We start from the raw sequence: 13,204 nt of genomic DNA on the forward strand, positions 1-13,204 counted from the left end.
GTGGACTGGTAAGTGTCGCCAGTCCTCTTTTCACCGTAAGCCTTGGGCATGCTTCAGTGGCCACTGCGAACAGTCGTTAGCGGGGAACATCTGGGGAACCTGCCGCACCTCAGTTGTGTAGGGCTTACTTGGGCATGCGGGAGTCTGTGTAGGTGGACATTTATTTCCGTAGCTGCTCGTGGGACCGTGATAGAACCCTCGAAATTCTCTTCTTCTCCTTCCAGCGGGGACGGTGGGCCACTGGTCGGTAAAAAGACCCAGTCAAACAAGATAGCTTATGTAGCCAAACCTCCTGATTGGGAGTTAATTCAAAAAGTTTGTGATCTAGTAACACAACATAAGCTGGTCATCGGAACGTATTTTTAATTGTTGAAAGGAAGGAGGGCAGCTTCGAGAAAGTTTCGCGTTTCTGTATTCAAAAAGTCTTAGAGGGCATCACTGGCACTTTAAAATAAATTAAGGGATTGCATAATGGGGCGTTATTAGTAGAAATACCTTGTTCCCAACAAGTTAAGAACATACAGAAAACGCAATACTTCGGGAATATGCAATCGAAACTGAGGTGCACAGCACCTTGAATTACAGCAAAGGTGTTGTAATGTGCAGGGATCTGGTGGACATTCCCAAGGAGGAACTGAAAGATGAGTGGGCTACAGAAGGCATCATGGATTGCTAAGCATCATGAAGAGGGTCGTGTGAACTTTGTATATTCCGACTCCTTTATCCTGACATTTAATAGCACAAAACTTCGTGAGCACGTTAAGGCAGGTTTTCTTTGCCTAAGAGTGCAGCCTTTTATTTCCAACCAAACGCACTGCTTCAAATGCCAGCACTTTGGCATACTACTCTTGGGTGTTAGGGAGAAGCGACTTGTGGCAAATGTGGTATGGCTGCCCATGAAGGAATTGCTTTTCATCTCCATTGAAATGTGGGAACTGCTCTGGAGCTCATCCTGTCTGGAGTTGGCAATGTAATGTATGTGTGGAGGAACAGAAGATAACAACAGCTTTAGACTATGAAGCACCTTCCGTATGGTGAGGCTAAAAAGATATATAAAGCCACGCTGCTTGCAACGTTCACTACCTCCTTTGCTTCAGTTCTTAAACAAACAGAGGCTGCTAGTGTCAACACTAGCACCTGCATTTGTCAATGCACTTGTGCTGCTGCAGTTACTTTGTCACCTGTACCTCCTCCAAGAACTTCAGAAAAGGCCATGATTGCCACCATTGCAGACCTCTCAGCCCCTCCAAAGATTCAGTGTGGTACATTGTCCAGTGCCGCCACTACCACAGCCAAAGTTTACACAGGGCAAAAAATCAAAGGTCAAGCTTCCACAATTGACGGAATCAAGAAGAAACTGCCTAATGATATCTACATCATTCTCTCTGACGTCTCCCAAGATTCTTCTGTAGAGCTAATGGACCTTGACGTCAGTCTGGTGCAACCATCTCGCCCCAAGACTGAACCTCCACTAACTACGCCCTCTCCTCCATGGCAGAAAGACAGGGTGAAAGTGCAACCCCTGTGACAGATGGCTCCCATATTAAAGTGGAACATTAATGGGTTCAGAACACATTTGGAGGAAATGAACGCCCCTTTGCTTGTGTTTGTAGGAAACACATTTTAAAGCCTCCGATGCCCAGATCCTACAGGGCTATACGCTGTAGTGCAGTGATGACCTGACTAGAGAATAGGCCAAGGGAGGGGTCGCTGTGTTTGTAGATAACGTGCACCAACCCTCTGCTCCCCCCCCCCCCCCCCCCCCCTTTGCTATTGACAGGCAAGAAGCTGTAGTTGAAAATCATGTGTATCGGGGATCACTGTTTGCTCACTTTATTTACTTTTGCTTGATGCAATAGCCTCTGAAGCTCTCACTGTCCTGTGGGGCTCGACCTCTGCTTGTCTTTGGGGATGGGTTTTGGAGAGCCTCATGATGTCTCAAGCACTGTGCATCCTTAACACAGGTACGCCCTGCTACTGCTACTGGGCCTGCCCTGCCCTGCTACTGGGCCATTCTCAGCCATTGACTTCTCTTTCTACTCTCCAGCCCTCTTGGTTTCTGTTCTGTGGGAAGTCATTGAAGACCTTAATTTCAATGACCACTTCCAACTCCTCCACCTATTGGAAGGAGGACTACTTGAACAGAAGCCACCAAAATGCTAAGGGCTGAGTGGACACTGTTCATCCATTTAGCTGTGTTTGAACACTGCAAAAGTGCCCAGGAATGGCTGGACCACATCTGACAAGTGGTCCATTATGCCACTGACTTATCCTGCAATCTTAGGAGACAAACTGTACCTTGGTGAAGTGATGAGTGCATTTCAGCAATACGAGACAGGCATGTTGCTCTTTGATGATTTAAATGTTGCCCAACAAGAGAACAACCTCACAGCCTTTAGAGTCATGCGAGCCAAGGCTCGACGCGCAATTAAGGCTAGCAATAAAAGGTCATGGCAATTGTCCTGGACTCCATCAGTCGTTCCACTACAAAAGTATGGGAAGCTATCAAGAAGATTTCCGGTAAAGGTAGTCCATTACCTGTAGCAGCGTTGTTGGATCGGGAATGTCTCCAAACGACACATGGAGACATTGCACAGACGATGGCAGAGCATTTTGCACTGACTACTGCCACTGCCACCCAGGATCCAGTGTACCGTCGTTAGCATGCCACCATGGTACGAGGTGAGTTAAACTTCAGATCTAACAATTCAGAGTCCTATAACTGCCCATTCTCTATGAGGGAGCTGGATTCGACACTATCTGCAGCTTGTGATACTGTACCCAGTCACGACCAAATCCGATACAGTATGCTGCGGAACTTGAAACCAATGTCCAAGTAAATCCTATTACAATGTTTTAACTTGATACTTTCCCAGGTCGCGGAGGGAGGCGATTTTGGTATTCAAACCAGGAAAGGACCGAACATGTCCAAGTAGTTACCAGAGCATTGCCTTAACAAGCTGTGTGGGAGAGGCATTGGAGAGAATGGTTGACAGTTGTCTGGTCTGGATATTGGAGACCAGGAAGTTCTTAAGTCGCTTCCAATGTGGAGTCAGGAGGTTTCGATCTACTGTCGACAACCTGAGCTTGTGGTAGAGACGGCTCATCAGCAGGCTTTCCTACGTAAACAGCATTCTGTAGATATACTTTTCATATCAGTATTACGTACAATACAACTTGGAGACACCTACAGCCAGTGGAGCTTCCGTAGCCATCTCCCCATCTTTATTCAGTCCTTTTTATCAAAGCACTGTTTTGGCTCAGAGTTGGTGATGTGCTGTTGAATACTTTCGAGCAGGAGATTGGTGTTGCACAGGGCAGTGTTTTAAGCGTTACCCTCTTTGCCAAAGCCATCAGCAGTTTCATGTCTACAGTAAGGAGTCCTGTACAATGCTCCTTATTTGTGGACGATTTTTCAGCTCTCTCTTCCTCCTCCAGTATTGCGATCTCAGTTTAAACTTACATTGAATTAGCTGGAGGAATGAGTTGCACAGACTGGCTTTACGTTTTCTGTGGAGAAATGTGTGTGTGTGTGTTCATTTGAATCGTCCATGTCGTATTTTTTTTTTAACTTACGTACGTATGTGGAGCACCATTGTTCCTTTTAAGACTCTGTGCGGTTTTTGGGCCTCATTTTTGACTCCAAGCTGACGAAGGTAGCACACCTGAAAGACCTGAAGACAAGGGCACAGGAGGCACTACAGTATTGTAGCCACAGGTCAGTGGGGGACTTCATTTGATCACGCTTGCACTATGTGTGCACAGTGTACGGGTCAGTGAGGCCTTCATACTTGAAAGTCATTGATGCTGTCCACCATGAGGGGATGAGACTGGCCACAGGCACTTACAGGACCAGCCCCATACCGAGTCTCTGTGCTGAGACTGTTAAACTGCCACTTACCATCCAGCGGCAGCTTCTCATGGTGCATCTGGCGTTTTAGCTCCTCGTTACTCCAATTTCCCGAGCATACGATACCGTTCTTGTACAGCTGTGGAACACCTCTTTACGAACTGTCCATGGGCAGCAAGGCCATTTGGGATCCATGCAAAAGGTGTGTTGGAGTCCCTTGATGTGTGGCTTATACAGACTCAAGTCTGGGATTTTAACCATCTGTCACCCTGGTTACTACAGAGGCCCAGAGTAATTTTGTATTTAGCGCAGTACATGAGAGACTGCACTTCTATTTCTGTTTTTAATGTGACATTTTTCGACATTTTAAATGAGCATCAAAAGTATTTAGCTGTCTTCATGGATGGGTCTAAACAGGAGGACTCTGTTGGTTGCTCTGTTGTTTTCCCCGATCATGTCTTCTAGATTCAGTTGCCTCCAGAGTTCCCTGTATTTGGCGCAATCTGGAGGGCGCTGGATCAGATGAGACGTGCCAGTCTAGCTAAATCCCTTGTCTGTTTCGGCCCCCTGAGTGCCCTTCAGTCTTTGAAAACCTTGTATCCAACTGATAAAGTTGTTCAGGATATCTAGGTTGTCCTGCTCCAGCTACAAATGGTGGGGAAGGAGGTGTCCTTCTGCTAGGTGCCAAGGCATACGAGTATTGCAGGGAACAAAAGGGCAGATGTAGCAGCCAAAGAGGCGTGTCTTGATCATCGGTTAGTGCAGTGTTCCATCCCTCTGCATGCTCTTTCCTCACTGTTGAGATGTAGAGCATTGCGTCAATGGTAAGATGAGTGTCTGGAAGTGGCTGATAAGCTCTGTCTAGTAAAGCCCACTACGCGGCTGCTGCCTGCTTACCCGTCTTCGCATAGGCCACAGTCATCTGATACGTGGCTTCTTGCTCTGGCGAGAGGATCCTCCAACGAGTGATGCTTGTGCTGTACAGGAAAATGTGAGCCACATTTTACTAGAGTGTGTTTTATTTGTGGACCAGAGGGCAGTGGCAGATTTGCCAGCAGGTCTGCCCTCTCTTTTAAGTAGCGTTGAAGTGAATGAGGTCAGAGTTTTTAAGATTTTGTCTTATGTTCAACTTGTTTCCAAAAATTTTATGGAGACATTCTTCATGTGTTAACAAGGTGACTAACTCACCCGTGTTTTTTGTAAGTGGTCTGCCAGTCACATTTCTCGTGTGCTTTTCTTTAAGCTCTTCTGTGGTTCTACCTCAAAAATGGTTCAAATGGCTCTGAGCACTATGGGACTTAATATCTATGGTCATCAGTCCCCTAGAACTTAGAACTACTTAAACCTAACTAACGTAAGGACATCACAGAACACCCAGTCATCACGAGGCAGAGAAAATCCCTGACCCCGCCGGGAATCGAACCCGGGAACCTGGGCGCGGGAAGCGAGAACGCTACCGCACGACCACGAGCTGCGGACAGGTTCTACCTCAGTTTTAATCCAGGAATAGCACCTTTCATCGTTCTCCATTCTATTAAGACTTGTGAGAGCGACTGATTGTGTGGGTCAGTGCGAATGAAGTGAGAGAATGAATGACTGACAAGGGGAGGCCGCCAATTGTGAAATTCAGATTCGATTCATACTGCGCATAATAAAAGCTCATGGCCAGAGGTGTAATGTGGCAAAGCACCAAGATGCACTTCTCAGCCGTTGTCGAGAAAATCGACAGTTAAAAGAAACCGTTGCGGTGAAATACTCTCCACGATTAATAATTTTCTACATCGTCGTGGCGCAGCGGTAAGCGCTCGGGTTCGCAATCCCAAGGTCGCCGGATCGAATCTCGCGCCATGCAACTTTTTTTTATTATTTGTTTTTTGTAATTCAAATGTATAGACAAACACAAACACACACACACACACACACACACACACACACACACACACACACACATATATATATATATATATATATATATATATATATATATATATATATATATATATATATATGTCAAAGGCTGTCCTGGTAACCCGACATGACATGAACAAGGTGACGCATTCGTATACGGCACAATATTCAATCACGATGTCTGGACGAGTCTTGCCTCTTGTTTTCGTATCCCTCCAAGAGTCCACAGGTACGTTTGGACCCACAGTACAGAAGACAGTCGACGAGTACGCCAAGAAGTATACCAACGTTGTTATTACATCCTCCAAATCCGGTAAACTAACAACGGGTTTGTTCATGGACTTCTTGCGTAATGCTTTGCAACCATACGTACAAAAGAAAGAATTTCTCCTTCTGATCGACTCTTGGGGTGGACAAACGAACCCGTCGTTATACGATGAGATGTTCCAGGGCGATAAGAAGTTACCAACGTGCACTATAAAAGTCATTCCTCCAAAGTGTACTCCTCTCGTCCAACCGTGTGACGTGTATTTTTACCGGCAGGCAAAAAATTTGATCAAGCGCCTTCAAAATTGTGCTTTTTTAATCGAACGAAACCGTGACATCAACTCGAGAGACGATTGTATAAAAATCCAATCCATCGTCCACCACCAATTGTCTTCTCCGATTTTTGCCGATATGATACGATACGCGTGGTATGTATCAAACCTGACGAACGAGGGAACAATTTTTCAGAATGTCAATCAGGTGTGTTTCCCAACAGATAATTTAAAAAAACAATTATTCTTGTAAAAACGCATCGTTTATCAGATGTGCTCGATGTCGTGCTGTTTTCTGCTTTCCATGTTTCTATGACAACTATCACTCTGGTTCGTGCGATACTCCAGCTACTTCTGGTCACTAATTGTTAATTATGTGCCGGCCGAAGTGGCCGCGCGGTTAAAGGCACTGCAGTCTGGAACCGCAAGACCGCTACGGTCGCAGGTTCGAATCCTGCCTCGGGCATGGATGTTTGTGGTGTCCTTAGGTTAGTTAGGTTTAACTAGTTCTAAGTTATAGGGGACTAATGACCTCAGCAGTTGAGTCCCATAGTGCTCAGAGCCATTTGTTAATTATGTGCGAGTGTATACCGAACTTTTCAATAAATTATATCCACATGAATATTATTTGTGATATTGTGTTTTATTTCAAGTATTATTTTTCCACGACAAACGACTTTCAACAACTTATTATATACATAATTGTGTATATACATTTGAATTACAAAAGCAAATAAAAAAAAAGTTGCATGGCGCGAGATTCGATCCGGCGACCTTCGGATTACGAACCCGAGCGCTTACCGCTGCGCCACGACGCTGTAGAAAATTATTAATCGTAGAGAGTATTTCACCGCAACGGTTTCTTTTAACTGTCGATTTTCTCGACAACGGCTGAGAAGTGCATCTTGGTGCTTTGCCACATTACACCTCTGGCCATGAGCTTTTATTATGCGCAGTATGAATCGAATCTGAATTTCACAATTGGCGGCCTCCCCTTCTGAGTGAGTGAGTGAGTGTCATTTAATAGGTTTCCCCTTCATTGTGTGATAACGATTTTAGACATTTTGTTTACATTTGTTTCTTTTCATGTGTGTAAGGGTGCTGATAACCTCGGCGTTGAGTGCCCGTAAGCTCCAAACACACACAAACACACTGAATGTAAGAAAGTAATAAATAGCCCGTACAGTCTCACATGTTTTTAAACTGACGTCGGTGTTTTTTAAATGTGATGGCCCTCTTTCGTCATGCTGTGTACCCTCAAGCTGTTTTGATCTTGTTCCAGATTCCTGTTGCTTGCCTGCTGTCTTCCTCATTTCAGCGCAACTGCTGCGCTTCACGTTGACGACGGTTTGCATTATATATAGCCTGATCAAGAGGATCAGGACATCCATTTGTGCACATTAATATTGGGTGTATACACCTTTCGTCTTTGTGAGGCCTTCATTCTGCTGTAGACACTTTCAGTGAAGTGTGTGAATGTTTTTGGAGAGATGGCAGCCAAGTCTTCCTCAACAGCTCAAACCAGAGAAGACAGTGACGTTGGTCTCTGGAGTCTGGAGCAATGTATACGTTACAGCTCATCATGAAGTTATTCCGCTGAGTTCAGGTCGGGACTGTGAGCAGGTCAGTCCATTTCTGGAGTTATTGTTCACAAACCATTCCCTCACAGATGGTGCTTCATGACAGGTGCAGTCAGTCATTGTTTTCGAACTGGTCACCTATTGTATGCAGTACGTAATTTTGTAAAATATGTTTATATCGTAACGCATTTAGGATTTTTCTTAAGAACAATAAGGGGACTGTTGTCTAAATATGAGAAACACTCCCTTAGCATAACACCATCTCTTTGGTATCTCATTGTTAGCATTTTTCCCCAGGCATTTGCCAAAACCAAACCCTTCCGTCGGATTGCCACACTCTAAATCATTCGTTTCCAGCCATTCACTGTCCAGTGTTGTCGCTCTTTGCACTATCTCTAGCATCACTTAGCAGTGATTACGGGACTGTATGTGACAGATGAGGAGATACTCAACCATTGTACTCCAATCTCTTTAACTCCCTATCCAGAATTATTGTGCTGACATCTTCTGGAAGCACTTTCGAACTGACTTGTGATTCCTTCTGCTGAATTTATGCGATTTTCTACAACCATTTTCCGCAATGCTCGACGATACCTGTCCATCAGTGCATGCATTCTGCCAGGTCTTGGTTTAACTGTGGTTGTTCCTACGCGTTTTCAATTCACAATTACATCACCAACAGTCTGCTTGGGAAGCTTTAGAAGGGTTGACGTGTAGCTGACGGATTCAGGTGACATCCAGTGTCTAGTCACCTTCTTAGTCTTAACCTATTCTGCTGTTACTATTGCTCTACTTAAAACACGATACTTAGTGGATCCTTTGATATTGGCGGGTCTGTCTGCCGTGACTTCTAGTGATCAGTACCACATTACTGTTACTTTTGATCGGTTATAACTAGACTTGCCCTTGTGATTCTCGCATGTCATTATCCTTCAACTATAGTTTTCAGCACAACTCATCTGTGATGATTATCCAACCGAGAAAGAAATGGAGCCCCTCCACAACCGGACTAGCATGGTGACCATCACAAAACGTTCTGCTGTCATCTCTACGAAAGTTCACCACCCACTCGAGTGGGTGGAATCGCCATGAAATGGTCCCTTCGCGGTTGTTGTACACAAAAACGTTTGATGGTTGCGGATTTAAGGTCAAAAGGAGAAATTGGCCGCGGAATGTAGTGGGAAAATATCCTCTGTGTCTGTAGTGATGAATGGTAGAGGTGTTGGTGGTATCATACTACTAACAGTAACAGGATTGTTAGTAGTTTGTTGCTTGGCACCGACGATGGCTTCTGGCCCTACCACCGTTGTCTCGATCCTGTAACATGCCAAGGTCTTCTTCAGAGTGGTCAGTTTGATTATAAATCAGCCACTCAGTGTAAATTTTCGTGTGGGGTTTATTTGTGATTTGTGTGTTGTCAGCTTCCCTGTAGGAACCATTTTATTGTACTACAGGAGTTCACCGACCTCTTGTTCAGTGTGTTTGTCAGTTGGAACTAGTCATAGGTCATCGGCTATCCCTGCTAAAGAGCGGTTTGGTCTGTTGTAGCTGTGATCTTAATTTTCCTAGTTTAGAACGAAGAGATTAATCGAATTTCTTAAATTCCTGTACAGTCATGCGGCTAATTTCTTGATCACCTCCATGCTGGTGTCGAGACAGAATTCATTGTGCAGGTCCATGGTGCGTGTGTGTAATGGAGCATTGCTTATGACTTGTAAAACCTTGTTGTTTACAACCTGCAGATGTATTGAAGCTGCTTATCCACAGACTGGATCAACGTATATCATTATGTCAACCATTTTGTCTTTTCGTTTCATTTCTTTCTTTATTAGACAATTTTTTTTCATTCTCTCGTAGTAGGGCGGCTAAACTTCGCCTATCAACCCATCAGCCTGACGTAACACCATATATCAAAGATCATTACTATATGGGAATGCAGTCTTTGTCGGCCAATTTCATTGACGAAATCTTCTCGGGTTATCAGTCGAGTCGCGTTGTCGCAACAATTCGACGACTTTCCTACTAAACATTTCCAGAGGAAGTGTCGCGTTCATGTTCGTTTCGTTCCTTTGCAGCCTTTCGATCGCTGACTTTTTGCCGAGGACCCAATGACCGGGCCAGTCGCCTGCCTCCGGAAGAGGTCTCGCAGCCGATGGTGGGGTGGACTCTGGTGGGATGGAGGGGGTCTGGACGTTGAGTATTGGTGCTGCCGGTCTATTCTGTTCGCTATCTTCGCCGCTTTCACATCACAGCGTTTTATACGTATTTTTGCCAACGCCTCGTTCCACGCAAAGCTCTGTTGTAAATCGCTGTTCCGGTTGACAAGGTCGTAGTGTATTCCGCTCAACGGCTAAAATCAAGAATATGGTCACCTGCTGTCTACAGCATCAGTTGTGAATGTGGCGTGCAGGACATCGGCCAGACGTAGCGGTGCGTCTCGCAGATGTGTGCAGAACATGTGAGGAACTTTTGTCTAGGCAGATTGACAAGTCTGCAGTGGCAGAACACAGCGACGCCAGGGCCACATGTTTGTTTTTGAACAGACGAAGGTGCTGTTTCGCGCCAACAGGTTCTGCGATTCGGTCATAAAAGTGGCAGTGGAAATAGGAGTACACGACGTACTTGTTAACTGAGCTCTGCGATGCATGTAGAGTTAGCAAAAATACTTCTGGAACGCCCCTATGTAACAGCGAGGCGCAGGTGGACCCCCCCCCCCCCCCCCATACCTCCGTGGTGTCCTCACCACCAACTGTGACTTCTGTTCCAAACGACTGGCCCACCAACTAGACCCTCAGCGCAGAAGTTAGTGATCCAGGGGCTATAACGGAACACTTTGCATGGATATGACAAGTAGGAATTTCGTCGACTGTATATCGTCAGTTAGCACTCATTTCATTCCGTTAAGCGCCTCACTCAATTCCTTTTCACTTTCGGCGACCGCCACTGTGAGATCAGTGAAATGTGTGTTGCTAATTTTTTATCTGTTAAAAGCAACTCCCACATCTAGGTACTCCTGTACTTCATTTTTAAGACTTCTATGATTAAAAATATTTTGATATGTTGCAGGGTGGATCTCAACCGAATTCTCGACCTCAGAGCCTACAGCACTGGCGGCAACGATGAAAGGTTAGCGAAGTTCTGTTTCTTTTTGACAATGGACACGGTCATCATCTCTGCTTCACCTCCCCTTTATCTTTCCTTTTACTGAAATATGTGTGATTGTTTTCTGCTTTTAGGCTGTTTCTGTCCATTTCACGCTCTGTTTATTTTGATTTATGTATTGTATTATTAATTTTAATAGTTTTAGTATCACTTTTAAGGTTACATCATCAAGTAGCTTACTTGCTTCAGCCACTGCCACTTAGAACTTACTACAGGATATAAATGAAAAAAAAAATGATTTTGTACGTGATGTTGGTATTTAATGTAGACCTTTCTGGACGACAGGTTATAGGAGCGATTTTAATTAGAATTAATGTTACGAAGGTGACGTTAGAAATAACTGAACATTTCGAACAGTGTACTGTACTTACATTAACAGCTAAAAGCAAAGTCACTAAAATGAATATCTTCGACAGTGTGACAATCTCTGCAGGCTCCATGACGAGTCCATCATCGCTACAAAAGTGATGATAAAACCATTTATCATACGAAAAAGATGACGTTGATGCAATTATGTACTCCAGAAATTCGTCATTTATCTTTTATAGCAAGTTGACATCGTGTATGTTGGCCACATGGAAAGTGTAGGCATTGAACTGCTTAGACTCAATTCACACAGAAATGGCGTGGTGCGGACGCCTGGCGGCAGCGAGTCAGGGACATGGCGCGGACGGGACGTGAGCACTTCACACTGAAGTGGTGCTGTGAGAGAGGCGCGGGCCGACTATACTACAAATGGGTTACAATATGTCGTCTTCATCACATGAAGCATCCTATGTTCTTAAATACACGAACTGTAAACTGGCCAGCGACTACATTTTCCACTTCATGCTTTTCAAAATATACCCGGTGGTTTACTTATTTGGGAAGTATCACAATGATTATGGGCGATAACGAAAATAAAACCAGTTCATTATCGAGCTGTGATGTCGGACTGTAAGCTGTCAAAAAATCTTTTTTATATTTTTTTATTTTATTTAAGTATTAATTTTTTCCCGTATAATTTCCTGAAAATCGAATGAGAGAGACTCCATAGCTGAGAGCTGTCTTGAATCCTAATACTGCGGTTTTTGTTTACTCGAAAATTTGAAGTTTCACTGAGAAACTCTCTCCAGAAATGGGTGTAGCTTTGCTTCATCTACATTAAACAATATTTTTAGAGGCACATCACATGACTTCAAGTTAATGGAAACAGCAGCACGCCAGTTGGACGTATCCGCCACTCGTGGCGAGAAAGGGAAATGGTATGGACCACAAAGTGACGTGTCCACTCCACGCCATCTCTGTCTGACTTGCTGCATTTGTTGACATGGAGGTGTCGCGGAAGAGCGCCACCTCTCCGCCAGACGTCTGCGCCACGCCATTTCAGTGTGACTTTGGCCTTACATGCTACGAAGAGACCGATGGCCAACCGATTAGGTCCTGTAAAACAATTACCGTAATATACCTACTACCATTTGAAATGGAGAAGACTCTATTTGACGTGTGCCGCAGTTTTATGGTCACCCGTTGTTCTTTCGGTGAAACAAGGCTAAGGATGATGCGGAAATTTTAAGAAACGTGCTTCAGTTATTGTTGCCTTGTCTCAAGGTATTTGTGCCTGAATGTGTATTGCTGCTTCTGTTCAGACGAAGTTTGACAAATGTTCGCATGCACTTAAATATCTTCTATATGGTGTCTGCTTATGCTTTCGCAACATTACTGTGCGTTTATGATAAGTTTGACAGTAGAGAATATAGTATATATTTTCATCCGTGAGTTAAGCTCACGGAAGTAAATACTGCCCTGCGTGTATAAATGCCGCAGAATTCCTCTGGAAATAATTCCAGAGTTTTGTGCATCCATTCTGCGGCAGGTCACAGCGGCATCTCACGCTAAATAGGATCTAAAATGTTTCTTCAGATTGACTAGTATCTGATAATTACCTTTGTAAAATGGTTCAGTATCCTTGGTTAAGATGGTCTACACAAATAAAGATTGAGACAGTCCAGCAGAAAGAAACTAGTAACAGAAACAATAAACATCAGGACAGACTGTAGCAACGAATAATCGTATTACAGCAGCACAAGTTGCAGAGTGAACATTTAGGAGAATCTTTTTCGAACAAAAATTCCGACGAAAGAACACCACCTCATAGTCTTTTACTGACCTGCAGTGTTCATACG

The 13,204-nt window shown here is 44.3% G+C and overlaps 1 protein-coding gene across 1 annotated transcript in view; it reads left to right on the forward strand.

Annotated features, from left to right (window-relative positions):
* The window catches only part of LOC126484169 (COBW domain-containing protein 1-like), a 519,558-nt gene that overhangs the window by 326,710 nt on the left and 179,644 nt on the right, over positions 1-13,204 (forward strand). Inside the window, exon 9 of the mRNA XM_050107575.1 lies at positions 10,944-11,003. Coding sequence (XP_049963532.1) covers positions 10,944-11,003 — 60 coding nt within the window. The remainder of the gene's footprint in view (positions 1-10,943; positions 11,004-13,204) is intronic.

The sequence above is a fragment of the Schistocerca serialis genome, chromosome 6 (genome assembly GCF_023864345.2).
Source record: "Schistocerca serialis cubense isolate TAMUIC-IGC-003099 chromosome 6, iqSchSeri2.2, whole genome shotgun sequence".
Taxonomy (NCBI): Eukaryota; Metazoa; Arthropoda; class Insecta; order Orthoptera; family Acrididae; genus Schistocerca; species Schistocerca serialis.